The 15,119-nt window shown below is 41.6% G+C and overlaps 1 protein-coding gene across 1 annotated transcript in view; it reads left to right on the forward strand.

Moving 5' to 3' along the window:
• The window catches only part of LOC124621816 (probable E3 ubiquitin-protein ligase HERC1), a 766,600-nt gene that overhangs the window by 332,599 nt on the left and 418,882 nt on the right, over nt 1–15,119 (forward strand). The window contains exons 29-31 of the mRNA XM_047147255.1: nt 5,582–5,786; nt 13,591–13,737; nt 13,822–13,933. Coding sequence (XP_047003211.1) covers nt 5,582–5,786; nt 13,591–13,737; nt 13,822–13,933 — 464 coding nt within the window. The remainder of the gene's footprint in view (nt 1–5,581; nt 5,787–13,590; nt 13,738–13,821; nt 13,934–15,119) is intronic.

The raw sequence follows: 15,119 nt of genomic DNA on the forward strand, positions 1-15,119 counted from the left end.
ACCTTTATGCCTTCCCTTCTTTGCTTAGAACTGGGTTGCCATCTGAGCTCTTGATATTCATACAAGTGGTTCTCTTTTCTCCAAAGGTCTGTTTAATTTTCCTGTAGGCAGTATCTATCTTACCCCTAGTGAGACAAGCCTCTACATCCTTACATTTGTCCTCTAGCCATCCCTGCTTAGCCATTTTGCACTTCCCGTCGATGTCATTTTTGAGATGTTTGTATTCCTTTTTGCCTGCTTCATTTACTGCATTTTTATATTTTCTCCTTTCATCAATTAAATTCAATATTTCTTCTGTTACCCAAGGATTTCTATTAGCCCTCGCCTTTTTACATACTTGATCGTCTGCTGCCTTCACTACTTCATCTCTCAGAGCTACCCATTCTTCTTCTACTGTTCCCTTATGCTCTCCCTGAAACTCTCTACAACCTCTGGTTCTTTCAGTTTATCCAGGTCCCATCTCCTTAGAATCCCACCTTTTTGCAGTTTCTTCAGTTTCAATCTGCAGTTCATAACCAATAGATTGTGGTCAGAATCCACATCTGCCCCTGGAAATGTCTTACAATTTAAAACCTGGTTCCTAAATCTCTGTCTTACCATTATATAATCTATCTGATACCTTTTAGTATCTCCAGGATTCTTCCAGGTATACAACCTTCTTTTATGATTCTTGAACCACGTGTTAGCTATGATTAAGTTATGCTCTGTGCAAAATTCTACCAGGCGGCTTCCTCTTTCATTTCTTAGCCCCAATCCATATTCACCTACTATGTTTCCTTCTCTCCCTTTTCTTACTGACGAATTCCAGTCACCCATGACTATTAAATTTTCATCTCCCTTCACTACCTGAATAATTTCTTTTATCTCGGTATACATTTCATCTATTTCTTCATCATCTGCAGAGCTAGTTGGCATATAAACTTGTACTACTGTAGTAGGCATTGTCTTTATGTCTATCTTGGCCACAATAATGCATTCACTATGCTGTTGGTAGTAGCTTGCCCGTACTCCTATTTTTTTATTCATTATTAAACCTACTCCTGCATTACCCATATTTGATTTTGTATTTATAACCCTGTATTCACCTGACCGGAAGTCTTGTTCCTCCTGCCACCGAACTTCACTAATTCCCACTATATCTAACTTCAACCTATCCATTTCCCTTTTTAAATTTTCTAACCTACCTGCCCGATTAAGGGATCTGACATTCCACGCTCCGATCTGTAGAACGCCAGTTTTTTTTTTCTCCTGATAACGACGTCCTCTTGAGTAGTCCCCGCCCGGAGATCCGAATGGGGGACTATTTTACCTCCGGAATATTTTACCGAAGAGGACGCCATCATCATTTAATCATACAGTAAAGCTGCATGTCCTCGGGAAAAATTACGGCTGTAGTTTCCCCTTGCTTTCAGCCGTTCGCAGTACCAGCACGGCAAGGCCGTTTTGGTTAATGTTACAAGGCCAGATCAGTCAATCATCCAGACTGTTGCCCCTTCAACTACTGAAAAGGCTGCTGCCCCTCTTCAGGAACCACATGTTTGTCTGGCCTCTCAACAGATACCCCTCCGTTGTGGTTGCACCTACGGTACGGCCATCTGTATCGCTGAGGCACGCAAGCCTCCCCACCAACGGTAAGGTCCATGGTTCATGGGGGGGGGATAGAGACAATAACAAACACAAACACACACACACACACAAATTTCAAGCTTTCGCAACCCACAGTTGCTTCATCAGGAAAGAGGGAAAGACGAAAGGATGTTGGTTTTAAGGGAGAGGGTAAGGAGTCATTCCAATCCTGAGCGCAGAAAGACTTACCTTGGGGGGAAAAAGGGACAGGTATACACTCGCGCGCGCGCCCACACACACACACACACACACACACACACACACACACACACACACACACATATCCAGCCGCACATATACAGACACAAGCAGACATATATATGTGCCAAAGTGACAGTTTGGAGCACTGTGTCCTCCATATGCGTTATTTGGCCTTACTTTTTTGAATCTTTAGGTGCAACCTCTACTGTGAACTCTGTGCGCTATTGTAAGATGCTGAAGAAATTTTTACTCCCCAAAATGGAAAAGTATGGTGAGGAATATGAGCCTTTCAATTTCAACAGGGTGGTGCCATGGCTCATATTTCACATCGTTCATGCCAAATTCTGTGAGAACAGTTTCCCGGCTGCCTAATCTCCTTACGAGGGGATGGTCCATGGCCCCTTTGCTCGCCAAATTTGAACCCCTGTGGTTTTGTTCTTTGGGGATACCTCAAAGCAGAGTTCTTTACAAGGCTGAACCAAGGACCTTGGAATCTCTTAAGAGGGCAATTACAGATGTCACCAGTGGAATAATGCAAGATATGCTGAGAACAGTTTTCAAAAACTTTTTGAATGTTTTTGTACAATTCCTCCGTCAAGTCAGGGAGTTCTTTCCGCCCCATTTTGTATAATATGAAAGTATTTCTGAACATTTCTTGTTCTGGCTATTTTGTAAATATCCCTTTTTCATTGTGAAGATGCTCTGATACTTGCGGTAATCCAGTGACTTTCCAACATTGCATTTAATTATTTTTTCGGGAAAACTGCATCCAGAAATGCATGCAGATTCATTCAACAGTTGTCAATTTTGTGTGACCGGTTGCTTTGTCCATGTTATTTATTGTGACACAAGAAATGTGTATAAATACAGCTGCGGTGATTCTCATTGGCCATTACTGTTGTCAGTCAGCTGTGGAACTCAACATGATTGATCAAGATTATCCATAGAACTGTGTGTGTGTGTGTGTGTGTGTGTGTGTGTGTGTGTGTCCTCATGCCAGATTACTGTTCTGCCAATGGATTCTAAGATAGGGCACTGTAGATGAGTGCTTCGAGCATGCTGTTGTAACTTTGTACAAACACAGTATCAGATTCCCACTCATCAACTTTTAATCTGCCAACAGCCTTGCCGCAGTGGTAACACCGGTTCCCCAGTCTTCCGAGCACTGTTGGCAAGCGGGGTGGACTCGGCCCTTGTGAGGCAAACTGAGGAGCTACTTGATTAAGAAGTAGCAGCTCTGGTCTCAGAAACTAACATACAACTGGGAGAGCAATGTGCTGACCACCTGCCCCACCATATCCACATCTAGTGACGCCTACGGGCTGACGATGACATGGTGGCCAGTCAGTACCGTTGGGCCTTCATGGCCTATTTGGGAGGAGTTTAGTTTAGTTTTAAGGGATACACAGTGAACGAAGTAAGAATCAGTAGAATCACACTTAACCATAGAATATGTTATGCAGAGTCTGACAGTTGAGCATATGGCATCATGTAAAGATTAGTCTGACCGAGAGCCCAGCGTGCCAGATTATATAAGGCTGTTTTGCACATGGCACCGTGCTTGCCATCTGTGCTGATGCGAGGCCATGAGGGCATGTACTGTTTGATTACACATGATCACTCTGTGGGATTACAATACTCCTTCCCTCACGGGGAAAAGTGTTCATGCCTTGATCAGAAGGGGACAACTGCTGGAGCAGGTGTCATGCCCTCACAGGAGAATATGGTCTGAAATGGCACGAGTGTGGACAGGCGCAGTGCTCTCTCCCATGCAAGAGACCATAAGGGAGCACTGGTGATAGAGGCTGTGGAACTGGAGGTGGCCCAGCACTGACTACTCTGTCTGGTGGCAGTGGCACCCAGAATGATGGTGTCACAGGAGCTGGAGGAGTCGTGGACCATGTTGGGGGGGGGGGGGGGGGTGCAGATTGTGGAGACAGCTGCAGGGGCAGAGGGTTCTCCGGCACATGGTCATTCACACGTGGGCGGAGCTAGTCATAGGGTTGTGACACCAAGTTATTGGAGATGCACACGACGCAGATGTAACAGACTCAGCAGCAACAGATGGCCACTGGTATTCACTTAAGGCACTGGCCAAAATCTTGAGCTCTTGTGGTGGAGCACAGATCGAATCACTGCAGGACAGGCGCTAGCAGGTGAACGGGTGCCAACTGGAGCAGTTGGAGTAGTGTATGTGGTTCACAGCCATGAAGCAGCTGTGCTATACTATGGTTGGTGACCAATGAACCTGTAAGATCGCAAGAATCTAGGGCTTCCTTGACAGAAGATTGAATGATACATTTTTTCATCTGAGATTTGAATGTATGTCTGGGGTTGAAAGGGAGGTACCGGATTTCACTCTTTGTACAGAAATCTTCAAAATGTTGAGACACAAACTGTGGGCCTTTGTCCATCACAAGAGTATACTGCACTCCTTCTGACAAGAAATCTTCCCGAGGGCCACGGACACAGGTGGCATGTATGGGCAGCAAATCATGGGATGAAATTTTGAGAATGAATCAGCTGTTACAAGCCAACAGGGGTTAAGGAACAGACCCTCAAAATCAGCATGAATATGCTCCCAGAGAGGCCTCTGGTGCCACTTGGTGGATGGCATATTGCAGGCAGGCTGATGCAACAGGCATGAGCTAATTGTCAATACCCTGCCAAAACACATAATGGCAGGCCAGAAATCTTTGTACAGGAAACATCACAATGGTCCAGGTGGAGAACGCACATGACATGCCACTGCAGTGTGGATGGGATCACAACCCTTTTCTAAATAACAAGCTGTACAATGAAATGGAACACCTGTCCTCTGTGGAACATCTTTGTGATAATGATGAAACAGTCTTTACCACTGTGAGGCTTGAGATAATGGTAGGATCTACATTTGTTAAATAAATCATCACATCACAATAAAGGTGCTTTACATTTCAAATTATTTCAGCATTGTGATTACTGAAGCACAACCCATATGACATTCTCTTCTTTTTTTCCTTATGTTGTTCTGTAATTATATTAATTTGTGTACGTGAAAGAACAGCTTTGTTGGCTTGTTTTCCATCTCAATAGTGAAGTAATATTGAGATATAAAACATCAATTATCAGAATATTTCTCATTGTGTGAGGTGGTGCAGTGGTTAACACACTGGACTCGCATTTGAGGAGACAGCAGTTCAAACCCAAATCTAACCATCGTGATTTAGGTTTTCCGTAATTTCCCAAACTGCTCCAGGCAAATGCTGGGATGGTTCTTTTGAAAGGGTACGCCTGACTTCCTTCTCATCCTTCCCTAATCCAATGGGACCAATAATGACCTCGCTGTTTGGTCCCTTCCCCCAAATCAATCACCCAACCAATATTTCTGAAGCTGTTGAATAATGGATAACAGTGGGGAAATGCAATGGAAAAAATGAAATCATATAAAACAATGCTAAGACCATGTAGTTATATGGTCGTCCATATGTCATATCAGAATTGTAAGGTTTTTCAAAATGTCTGTGTACGAGATCTATAGACCTCATTACAAATAAAGATGTATGATTTATCTTACACTCTTTGCTACAGATTTTAACATAAACTCTGATTTATGATGACATTGTAAGTTTTAGTGAGGAAAATACAGATTTTTGACACTATCTACATGCACCGATTATTTATTGATTTCACGATAACTTCTATGTATTTTAACTGTTTGTGGCATCAAATAAATACTGTTTATTAATGCTGGTCTGGATACATTTTATTGCAGTGGCAACTTGTATCACAATGGTGAGCTTCCATTGTGCCTCCCTAGTTTCACGCAAGGTGATTACATTACAGTTGTTTTGGATATGGATGCTTGCACTATTAGCTTTGGCAAGAATGGTGAAGAACCTGTTCTAGCCTATGAAGATGTTGATGCAACAGAATTGTACCCATGTGTCATGTTCTATAGTACAAATCCGGGAGAGAAGGTGAGTTATTTCTATCGTTATTGTGTTTTTAAGGCATGCGAGTCTTTCGTACCTGATATGACTTAATGATTGGCTATTTTTGCAAGTATTTTTTCTTATGGAATATCTTTATGACCTTATTACAAGGGTCATCCAATACTATAAGGAAGTTCCCCTATTTTATGTTGCTGCAACATTATCTGTGCCTATAATGTGTGCAGCCTGCTGAGTTTGACTGGTATGTGTTGACAACGCTCAAATGTGCTTATGATGCGTACTGCAATATCTTGCTAGTACACTGCCAGCTAGCATTTAGTTACACAACACTACTACAAATTGTGTCCAATTGTGAGCAGTGCTCCATTATTCTTTTTTAGCAGCAAAACAACTATCTGCGGACAATATCCATCTTGAGTTAACCTCTGTATATGGGGTAGGCTATATGAGCATTCAAACAGTTTGACATTGGGATTTGCAGTTTGTCGAAGGGCATGATGATATTCTTGACAAACAACGCACAGGAGGCTCACCTCAGTGACACAGGATGGTCCCATTATTGCAATTTGCAATAATTTGGAGGAAGATTGTCACATTACCATTGACAGCACATAATGTGGCTATCATTTGGTGCAGCAGTTGGGTGCTAATACTTCACAGAGATCCTGAAAGACAATTGTCACTACCGGAGCGGCTGTTCAGTATGGGTGCCATGTTCACCAAGTGATGTCCACAAGCAGCAACAGATGGTTTTGGACAGAATGTTTTCAGAAATGCTTCCGATAGAGGGACATCAGCTCTTCAAATGGCTTGTCACTGGTGACAAGACCTGGGTCCATCATTCAGCTGCTGAGACAAAACAGTGGGACACGGTGTGGAAGAAACCTGGCAAAAGTGCTCCAAAGAAGGCAAAGGTCACACATTCAGTAGGGAAAGTTATGGCAACCATCTTTGGGTTTTGCTCATTCACTAAGAGTCCCACACCACCACAATGAATGCAGAGAGGTACTGTAAGGCGTTGAGGAATCTGTGAGCTGCCTGGACTTCTGTATTGCTGAGTTATCTTCCTTCATGACAATGGTCAACCTCATGCAGCTCGAATGATCCAGGTGGAGCTTGAAAGAATTTTCACAGGTTCCTCCAACTCGAAGGTCAACTTGGACATAAGCACTTCAACACTGATGATGAAGTCACATTAATAGTGAACAGCTGGCTACAAACACACGACTTGACTTTTTACTGCACTGGTCTGGAAAAATTTGTCACATTACCAAAAATACATGGAAAACATGTTGACTGTGTGGGAAAGTAACAGACACATTGTACAGTGCCAGTAAAATTATTTCAACATGGTAAATTGTGTAAATTTTTTTGTGAAATAGGGAAACTTACTTGTGTGACAACCCTCATACTTATTCAATCACTCAGTATGACCACTCTCTTAGATCAACAAATTTCCTCCATTTTTCCAATGAGTAGATTCCATCTCATACTTTCCTTGACATTGACCTCCACCTCACTGAAGCACACACCAAAACTGGGTCCATATCAAATCAACAGTAGTTCGATACATGAATGATGGCAATTTGTGCAAGTGGAAGGAGTCACATTGTTACCAGTTCCAGGCAACAGCTGTGGCAAGCGCGTACACATGCTTTGCACTAAAAGTAAGAATTTATCCTGCAAATTATGTGTGTCACTTGCTTGTGTTGAATTTGTCATTTATCACCACCATCACTGATGAGGAGTTGCAACAAATGGAATAAAAATTCTTTAAATAACCCGCTTCAATCAAGTTTAATGCTCTCATTGACTGCAAAATTCACATGAAAATGCTCAGAAAACTCCTGAACACTCATGGGTTGTCAGATAAAGCATGACATAGGTGTGTAGAATGAGCCTAAACTCGCCTGCCATTGTTCGCGACTCCTACTATAATAAGCACCAGTACCTCCACTTTGACAACTAACATTCTTTCCGCTTCAAATCCTTCCTAGCCTACGGCCTAGGTGTCTGCAGTTAACCTATCTACTCTGCCACCAAATATCTCAACACCTTCATCAACAGTATTTCCAATGCCTTCTTATCCCACAACTATCCATCAGATCTAGTTATGAAAGGGAGGGGGATGCTCAGAAGCATCTCTCTCATCACTGAATTGAGCCCCACATGACTCAGTACTGGGCCCTTTCTTCTTCTTGTTTTTCTCTGTCACCTTCCTTTAAATCTCCCATTGAAGATGACAAAAATTGTGTTGTGACTGGTTACAGTACACACAGTAAATACAGCTGTAAGTAGGCAGAAAATAATAATAAAATAATAAAACTGCAATGATTTATTCACAGTAAACACAAGAAACTCCTGAAGATCATGTTTCTGGTCACAGTCTGATAACTGATTATCATCACCAGTTCCATATAGAAGTTCATAGTGATACACTAACACAGAAGTGTAGTCCAAGGTCAAGGCCAGGGGGGGGCGGGGATAGTAGTGTGCTAGGCACAATGAATGAAGTCTAGCTGGTTGAATCCCAAGCTGGCCAGTCGATGTCTGCCAAGATGAAAGTTCCTTGTCTCACATTCCAGAGGATCTCCTCACTGTGAATCAATTGGAACAAAACTGCGTATAATCTAATCTTCCTAGATTAGCAGTGGTTGGGAGAGTACTCTAAATGAGGTGCCACTGGGCAGTTGGCGTAAAGCCCATCATGTACTCCTGACATAGACTAGCTTTCTGTGGCTGTATGCCAGTATATATACACAGTGCAGACTATTTTCAGACACGTGATCTTCACAGAGATAAGTAGACATGAGCGACTGAGCGACTGCACCTCCTATGGATGATAGAAACGCTGCCTATCGGTGAAGGGGAGTGTGCAGTGACCATGTTCTGAGGTTCTAGTAATAACAAGTAGGTGTTGTTGTCTTAGCCCGGTGTGTTGTTGTGGCCATCCAGAACTGTTGTGTCCGTGAGTCAGCAACTGGTTTGGACTTATTATCTTGCTATCAGACTGCGTGTCAGGGTACAGCATCCCTTTCCATCAAGAAAAGGTTGTTGGCTGTCTCAACCGGTGAGAGACTGGTGGCAGCGACTCTGCAGGCACCACTCTCCCCCTCCTCTGGGCAACACTTTGACTGCCAGCGTCTGGGGAGTTGACTGTGGCACTGAGGTCTGCCACTCAAGACCCTGGACAGTGATGGATCAGCAGAGAGAAGTTCCTTGTACCAGTGGTGGCAGTGGTGGATCAACCAGCAGGCACCAGCTGATGAATGCAGCAGAGTGGAAGGAAGCTTCATAAAATACATAAAGGCATTTATGAAATAAAAGGACTGGTATACCAATTGGACTGGAGCCAGAAGGTTTGGAACCATGGGTGGAGGAGAAAGACGCTGCTGAAGCGACAAGCTAGGAGCATTGTAAACAATGGGACGAAGTGTGCCAAAAAGCACAGGTAGAACCTGGAGGATGGACAGAGAGCTTGAGTATTGATAGTGTCATAGGGGCTTGAAGGCCCACAAGAGGAGGACTAAACAGGTTGGGAAGAAATATGACAGTTAAGGCAATACTAGCATGGATGCTTGGACAGAGCTGGCATGGTGGGGGGCTCGAAATGGAAGGTATCACCCACAGTTGTGCAGCAAAACCGGCAGTGACAATGTCATGAAGTTGCCTCTAAATGAAATGAGTGCTCTTTGGAGGTGGGACTGGGGGGTCTGGCAGTGTTGTCAGCAGGCAAACACACGTGTGCACTGCCCATGAGCACCCCCAAGTACTGGAGAGATTGCCTGAACTTGGACCATCACATAGAAGGCTGGAAAATGCCAATGAAGGGGTGCTGATAACATGAAAAATGGGAACCCCATCATGAAAGGATTGATATGAAATGTAGCAATGGTGCATGGGTGGAACCTTCACCACCAAACAAGATGGGACAGGAAGCAAGAAGACATCAATACTAGGGTGAGAATCATGGATGAACAGTCCCTTTTGCCCATTTACATTGGATGAGAGGCAGGAATCATTGTGAAAATGGTGATGCATGGCAGGCAGTCTAGACACACGCCCAACAGGAGGATGTAATCAAACACTGCAGAATGGAAGAATGGTGAAGCACCTGAGAATAACTGGAAAGTGTATCAGGCATGAGAGCCTTCGAGAATGAAGGTTGTGCATGAAGATATGAGAGTAGATGGAAATGAAGATAACTCTGAAGAACACGAGGACAGATGCCAATGTAGATCATGCAGGGAAACATGAGAACAGTTTGCAAATGAAGATCCTGAGGTAACTCATGACAGATGACAAATTGCAGTACTGTATGAGGAAATAGAACCCAAAACACACTTTGAGGAAGTGAAATCTTGAAGAAAAATCAGCTGGCATATGAACAACTGAGAAAAAGACACAGACACAGTAGAGGGACACAGGTCAGGTCAAAGGGAAAAAATAAGTAGACCTGGCCGTGCAAGATCTGAAGTTGAAGTGAAATCAGCTACAGGTAATGGCTAGTGAATTGTATGTTCCAGATAAGTGACGCTACTAGATAACAGAGCCAGAATGAAATGGAAGGGTCAGTCATTGGTAAGACAAGAGCTGGGAAAACAGGGGAATGGTTGGGAGGCTCAATATCTATGCAATAGAACGTGGGAAAAACTTGTTCTTAAGCCTCGTTGCCAATTCACTTGTGACCAGGTATAGTACACACAGAAAATAATAGCTGCCAAGTAGACAGAAAGTAATAATTCATTTACTCCAGAAAACTCATAATGAATCCACTTCTCACTAAGCCACCTGAGATTGATTAGTTTGTTATAGAAAGCGCAAGAACCTCCTGAAGGTCAAGTATCTAGGAACAATCTTATAGCTGATTTTCATACCAGTCCAGATAGAAGTCTGTGGTGTTGCACTAACACAGAGGCATAGCCCAAGGTCTAGGCTGGGACTGCAAGGCACAATGAATAAAGTCCAGCTAGTCAAATCCCAGGTCGGTGTCTGCTGAGACTATAGGTCCTCTCTCATCAGCAGCAGTGGTGGGGAGTGTACTCTGAATGAGGGATCACTGAGCTGTCACTGTAAGATCCGAAATGTACTCCTGATGTAGATTAGCTATCTGTGGCAGTGCACCAGCTTATGTACTGCTTCCACAGATATACACAGTGTGAACTATTTTCTGGCATGTGATCTTTGTTGCGGTAAATAGCTCCGTGCCGGTTGCACCTCCTGTCAGTGATAGGAATTTCGCCTGTCAGCAAGAGAAGCACAGGTAGTGGTGGCATCCTGAGTTTCTGATAATAACAAGCAGCTCTTGTTGTTGTCCTGGCCTGCTGTATTGTTGTGGCTATCCTAAACTTTTGCAGTTGTTCCTTGGTGATGCAGCACCAGAAGGCCTGCAAACTGACAACCCACTGGGGTGTTGTATCTAACAATCAGTCTGTGTGTCCAGATACAGCAGTTTGCTCATCCAATCTGACACATCTCTACAAATGAAGTACAAGATTAGTGACAAAACTGAAAGTCTCCCCTCATAGCTCATGTGCACTTCTAACCATCCAGAACCACCATGTTCACATGGAACCCTTAAAAATTAATCGAAAAGATACTGAAAAAGTGCCAGAGCTGAAGTTTTTGGAAATGTAAATAGACAGTACTCTTAAGTCAGGACACCAAAGATTGAAACTGCTAAAAAACTGGGTAGTCGCTGCTACACGTTCGGAATCTTCAGGTAACCAAGTGATGTAAACACTCTGAAAACTGTGTATATTAGTTGGAACACTCAGTAATAACATAACATCCCTTTCTGGCTGGCTAAAATAAAAATAAAAATGAAAAAAGTACCTATGCAATCAGCAACAAGAAAATTTTGTAATAAACTCACTGTATTGCCAGTTCTCTGTATTTACATTCTAGGAAAAATCTCCTTTGTCAAAAAACCTTGATATATTTACCACAAATGGTTAAATGCACAACTCTGGCACACAAATAAAGTCAGCTGGTGAGAAAAAATAAAATGAATACTTTTAGGTGCAATGTAAACCATCCATGTCAACCACTGGCTTTTTGCATCTTGTGCTATCCATGGTTCCCCTGTTCTGCACTATAGTAGTTGTGCCAGTGGTAACTGTTGTGGTTGTGGAGAGATGAGTGTTTGAAGTGGTCATCTCATCATGATGGTACCAAGCCATCCACAGTTTCATTTCTTCAGCGTGTTTTTTGGTGGAAAAAATTTGATGTTGTTCTTTAATGTTCATGAGCTTTTATGAATATTGCAAGCAGCACATATTTCATTGATCTGGACTATGGCAAAATTGTCTTAACAGATAAGTTGTCAGCATCATAAAGACAAAGGAATAACCCCTCTGAAAAGTGTATCTGAGTATAGAGGGAAACAATATAAACAAACAATGGTTGTGTGAGCAGACAATATTAGCAGCAACAAGTGAATAAGTTTAACAAGTATTTGGTGCATACAGGATATGATGCCAGAGAAAGAAAAGAAACTTATAAATCTGTTACTAACCAAGATGAAACTTTCCAATAAAATTCCTAACATCACTTTATGTTCTTGATATGCCTTCACAAGAAAGCTTCTAAATAACATGATAGAAGTGGAAATATTAATTGGAAAAGAAAAAGGCAAGCCAGTATCCATACCAAGAATTCCATTCATTTCAACTAACTTACCACTCAGAAGTCTAAAATTAAAATGCTGGAGAAATGACAAGTAAATTATAACTAAGTTACAGAAATATTGTTGAATAATCAGAGCAAATAACCAAAATGGAATATAACCGAAAAATGTGGAGTATTTTACTTGTGCCCCTTTGTAGATGGGCAAACTTTCAATGTACACATTTCTGGTTAAGGCATGTGTGTTCAGTACATTGTCATGTGCTAGTGATTTCATTGTAATTTATGTACTTTCTTCAGATGCTAAAAATGGTCACATCAACTTATGGTAAATCACACAATTTTATGAAATTTGTACCCTGTGGTTGAGCTATGACAATCTGCTCCTTGTCAAAGTGACTTAAAGTAGAAGCTTTCACCATAGTCTGTACACATAATTTAGCAAATAATTTCTCTATATCCTACAAATTTACTACATACCATTTGTACCATGATAGATGCACTCCACATGCCTGTATTTGATTGCCTCTAAAAGTGTTCTAGGCTATCTTTGAATATAATGGATATAGTGTGAAGTTTTTCTTCAGAATTCTAGAAACTTATTATATCCTAGTCCACTTATAAACATACCATAACAATTATAAGTTACTTTTCCAGTAGCAGCAAGCTAGGCAGAAAGTACTGATATCAGTAAATTTGAAGTTAATTGTATTTTTCACACATATGACAACTACTCCTTCCGCCATATTTCTCCTACAGAAATGAGCTGCCAATTTATAGTATCTGTGTTTAACACATGGATACGTGTATTGGTATGATGCTCAGACAGCCATAGTATATCAGCTTCCTTTTGACATTCTAGATCAAGTAAACAGATAAGTAGTTCATTAATATTGTTGTTGTTTTTTCCCCTCTAATGCTCTGATATATAAAGGTGATTCTCCCTTTCTCTCAAATCACCATGGTTGCTCAACATATTTCTTTCCCCTGATCAGTATCAACTTTCCTGTCTGACATCCTTCTACCTTCTTTCTTCACCTCAGTTATACCCATCTCTCACATACTGAAATGTTCTTGCGCAAGGATGAAATGTTGATTGATGCTTAGAGTTTTTCACCTTCCTTGATCAACAAACTACCCAATTCATGTTATTGTTCTTTGTGTAATTGTTTTTCTTCATATAATTGTGATGTTATTCCAGGTCAAAATAACAGACATGCAGGTACGAGGGGCTCCAAGGGAAATGTTCCCAGGGGAGCCGTTGTGCGCACCTCAAGCAGCAGTATTGTCGGAATCATATGTTTCACTCATTAGGAAACTTAACACCATGGAAAGCTGGACACATCTGGTAGGACCAATATAGTATGGTTTCTAACTGTTAATTGCATAAAAATATAGTTTCCCTCTTATCGTAATGTGTAATATTTTGTAGGTGAGTGAATGTCTGGTGGAGCGCCTGAATCAGATTCGGGAACTACTACCACATACAAGTGCCAAAGATGGAAAAACTTCACTACAGATTTTGATGGAGAAACTCAATCGAGGTAACTATCCTTGTACTGAATAATTTTTACATTTTTAGCAAAACAGGTGTTTTGGACAGGTTTCAGAAAGTGTTAAAAAATTTCTAAAATTTGTATAACAAAATTTAATCAGCATTATCTAGTACACTTTATGAATATACAAAGTGTTCCATCTAACTCGGGCATCTGCGGTAGCTGTGTTAGTCTTAATGTGACAAGAAAATTGTTCAGGTAAAGATTGTCTGGTTCCAAAATCCCCATAAGCTTGTGCTTCCAAAACTCATTTGAATTACATATTCTGAAAACATTCAGTGATCACTAGCATAAAAAAGAGGCTCCATCTCCATATTTTTACATTCACCTTCTGACAAGTGATCTTCATACTGACCTCAGCATGTCTGATATGATTACCTTGAAGCAGATTCGTTAGTGTCTTGCAACAGAGTCACCAATGGCTAAAACATGAAACATGCATAAACTGAGGTGCTTGCTTTAGCCTACGTCCGACTGTTTGGTGGCGCTTCATGTCATGATTGCACTTCTATCAATATCTCGATTGCTATGTGTGATTCAAACTATATCTTGTGACTTGGTACTGATTCTGACTCTCTTGATGGACTATGTACTCTGCGATTGACAGACTATATTTGTGCTTCGATATTCCAAATTGTTTCTATGGCATGGTTTTTCACTCAATTCCTGCACTCGATGTGTGTGGCGAGTCATCTGTTTTTATGGTTTAGCTTGTCCAGTAAATTATCCTCTTGGTATTTTTGACTCAGCTGCACAAAGTCCAGTAGTGGAAAGTGAAAATATGTGATCAGACAGGAAAGATTGATGTGAGAAAGCAAGCCTTTTGCTGTGATAAAGCGAGGCAAATATCTCAAAATGCAGAACTGTTGCAGCTTCATAAATTTTCTGATAAGTCATATCTAGTTTGCTCCACTGTCAATAACGTGGTTGACTTATTTAATGAAAGTGGGCTAATCAGCACCCACCTGAAGATGACGTAATTGCTGTTTGCTTGCTGTAGAGGTGAATCCTCAAGCCAGTAGTCAGCGAACTGCAGCTGGAGCTGACATTTCAAAATCCATTGTCTGATTAATTCTCCACTGTCATTGTGTTCTTTCTTAAGATATATTATTGCATCAGGTTCTTAAAGCCAATGATTCTCACAATCATTTTACTCTTTGTGAGTTGGCACAAT

The sequence above is a fragment of the Schistocerca americana genome, chromosome 7 (genome assembly GCF_021461395.2).
Source record: "Schistocerca americana isolate TAMUIC-IGC-003095 chromosome 7, iqSchAmer2.1, whole genome shotgun sequence".
NCBI classification, from domain to species: domain Eukaryota; kingdom Metazoa; phylum Arthropoda; class Insecta; order Orthoptera; family Acrididae; genus Schistocerca; species Schistocerca americana.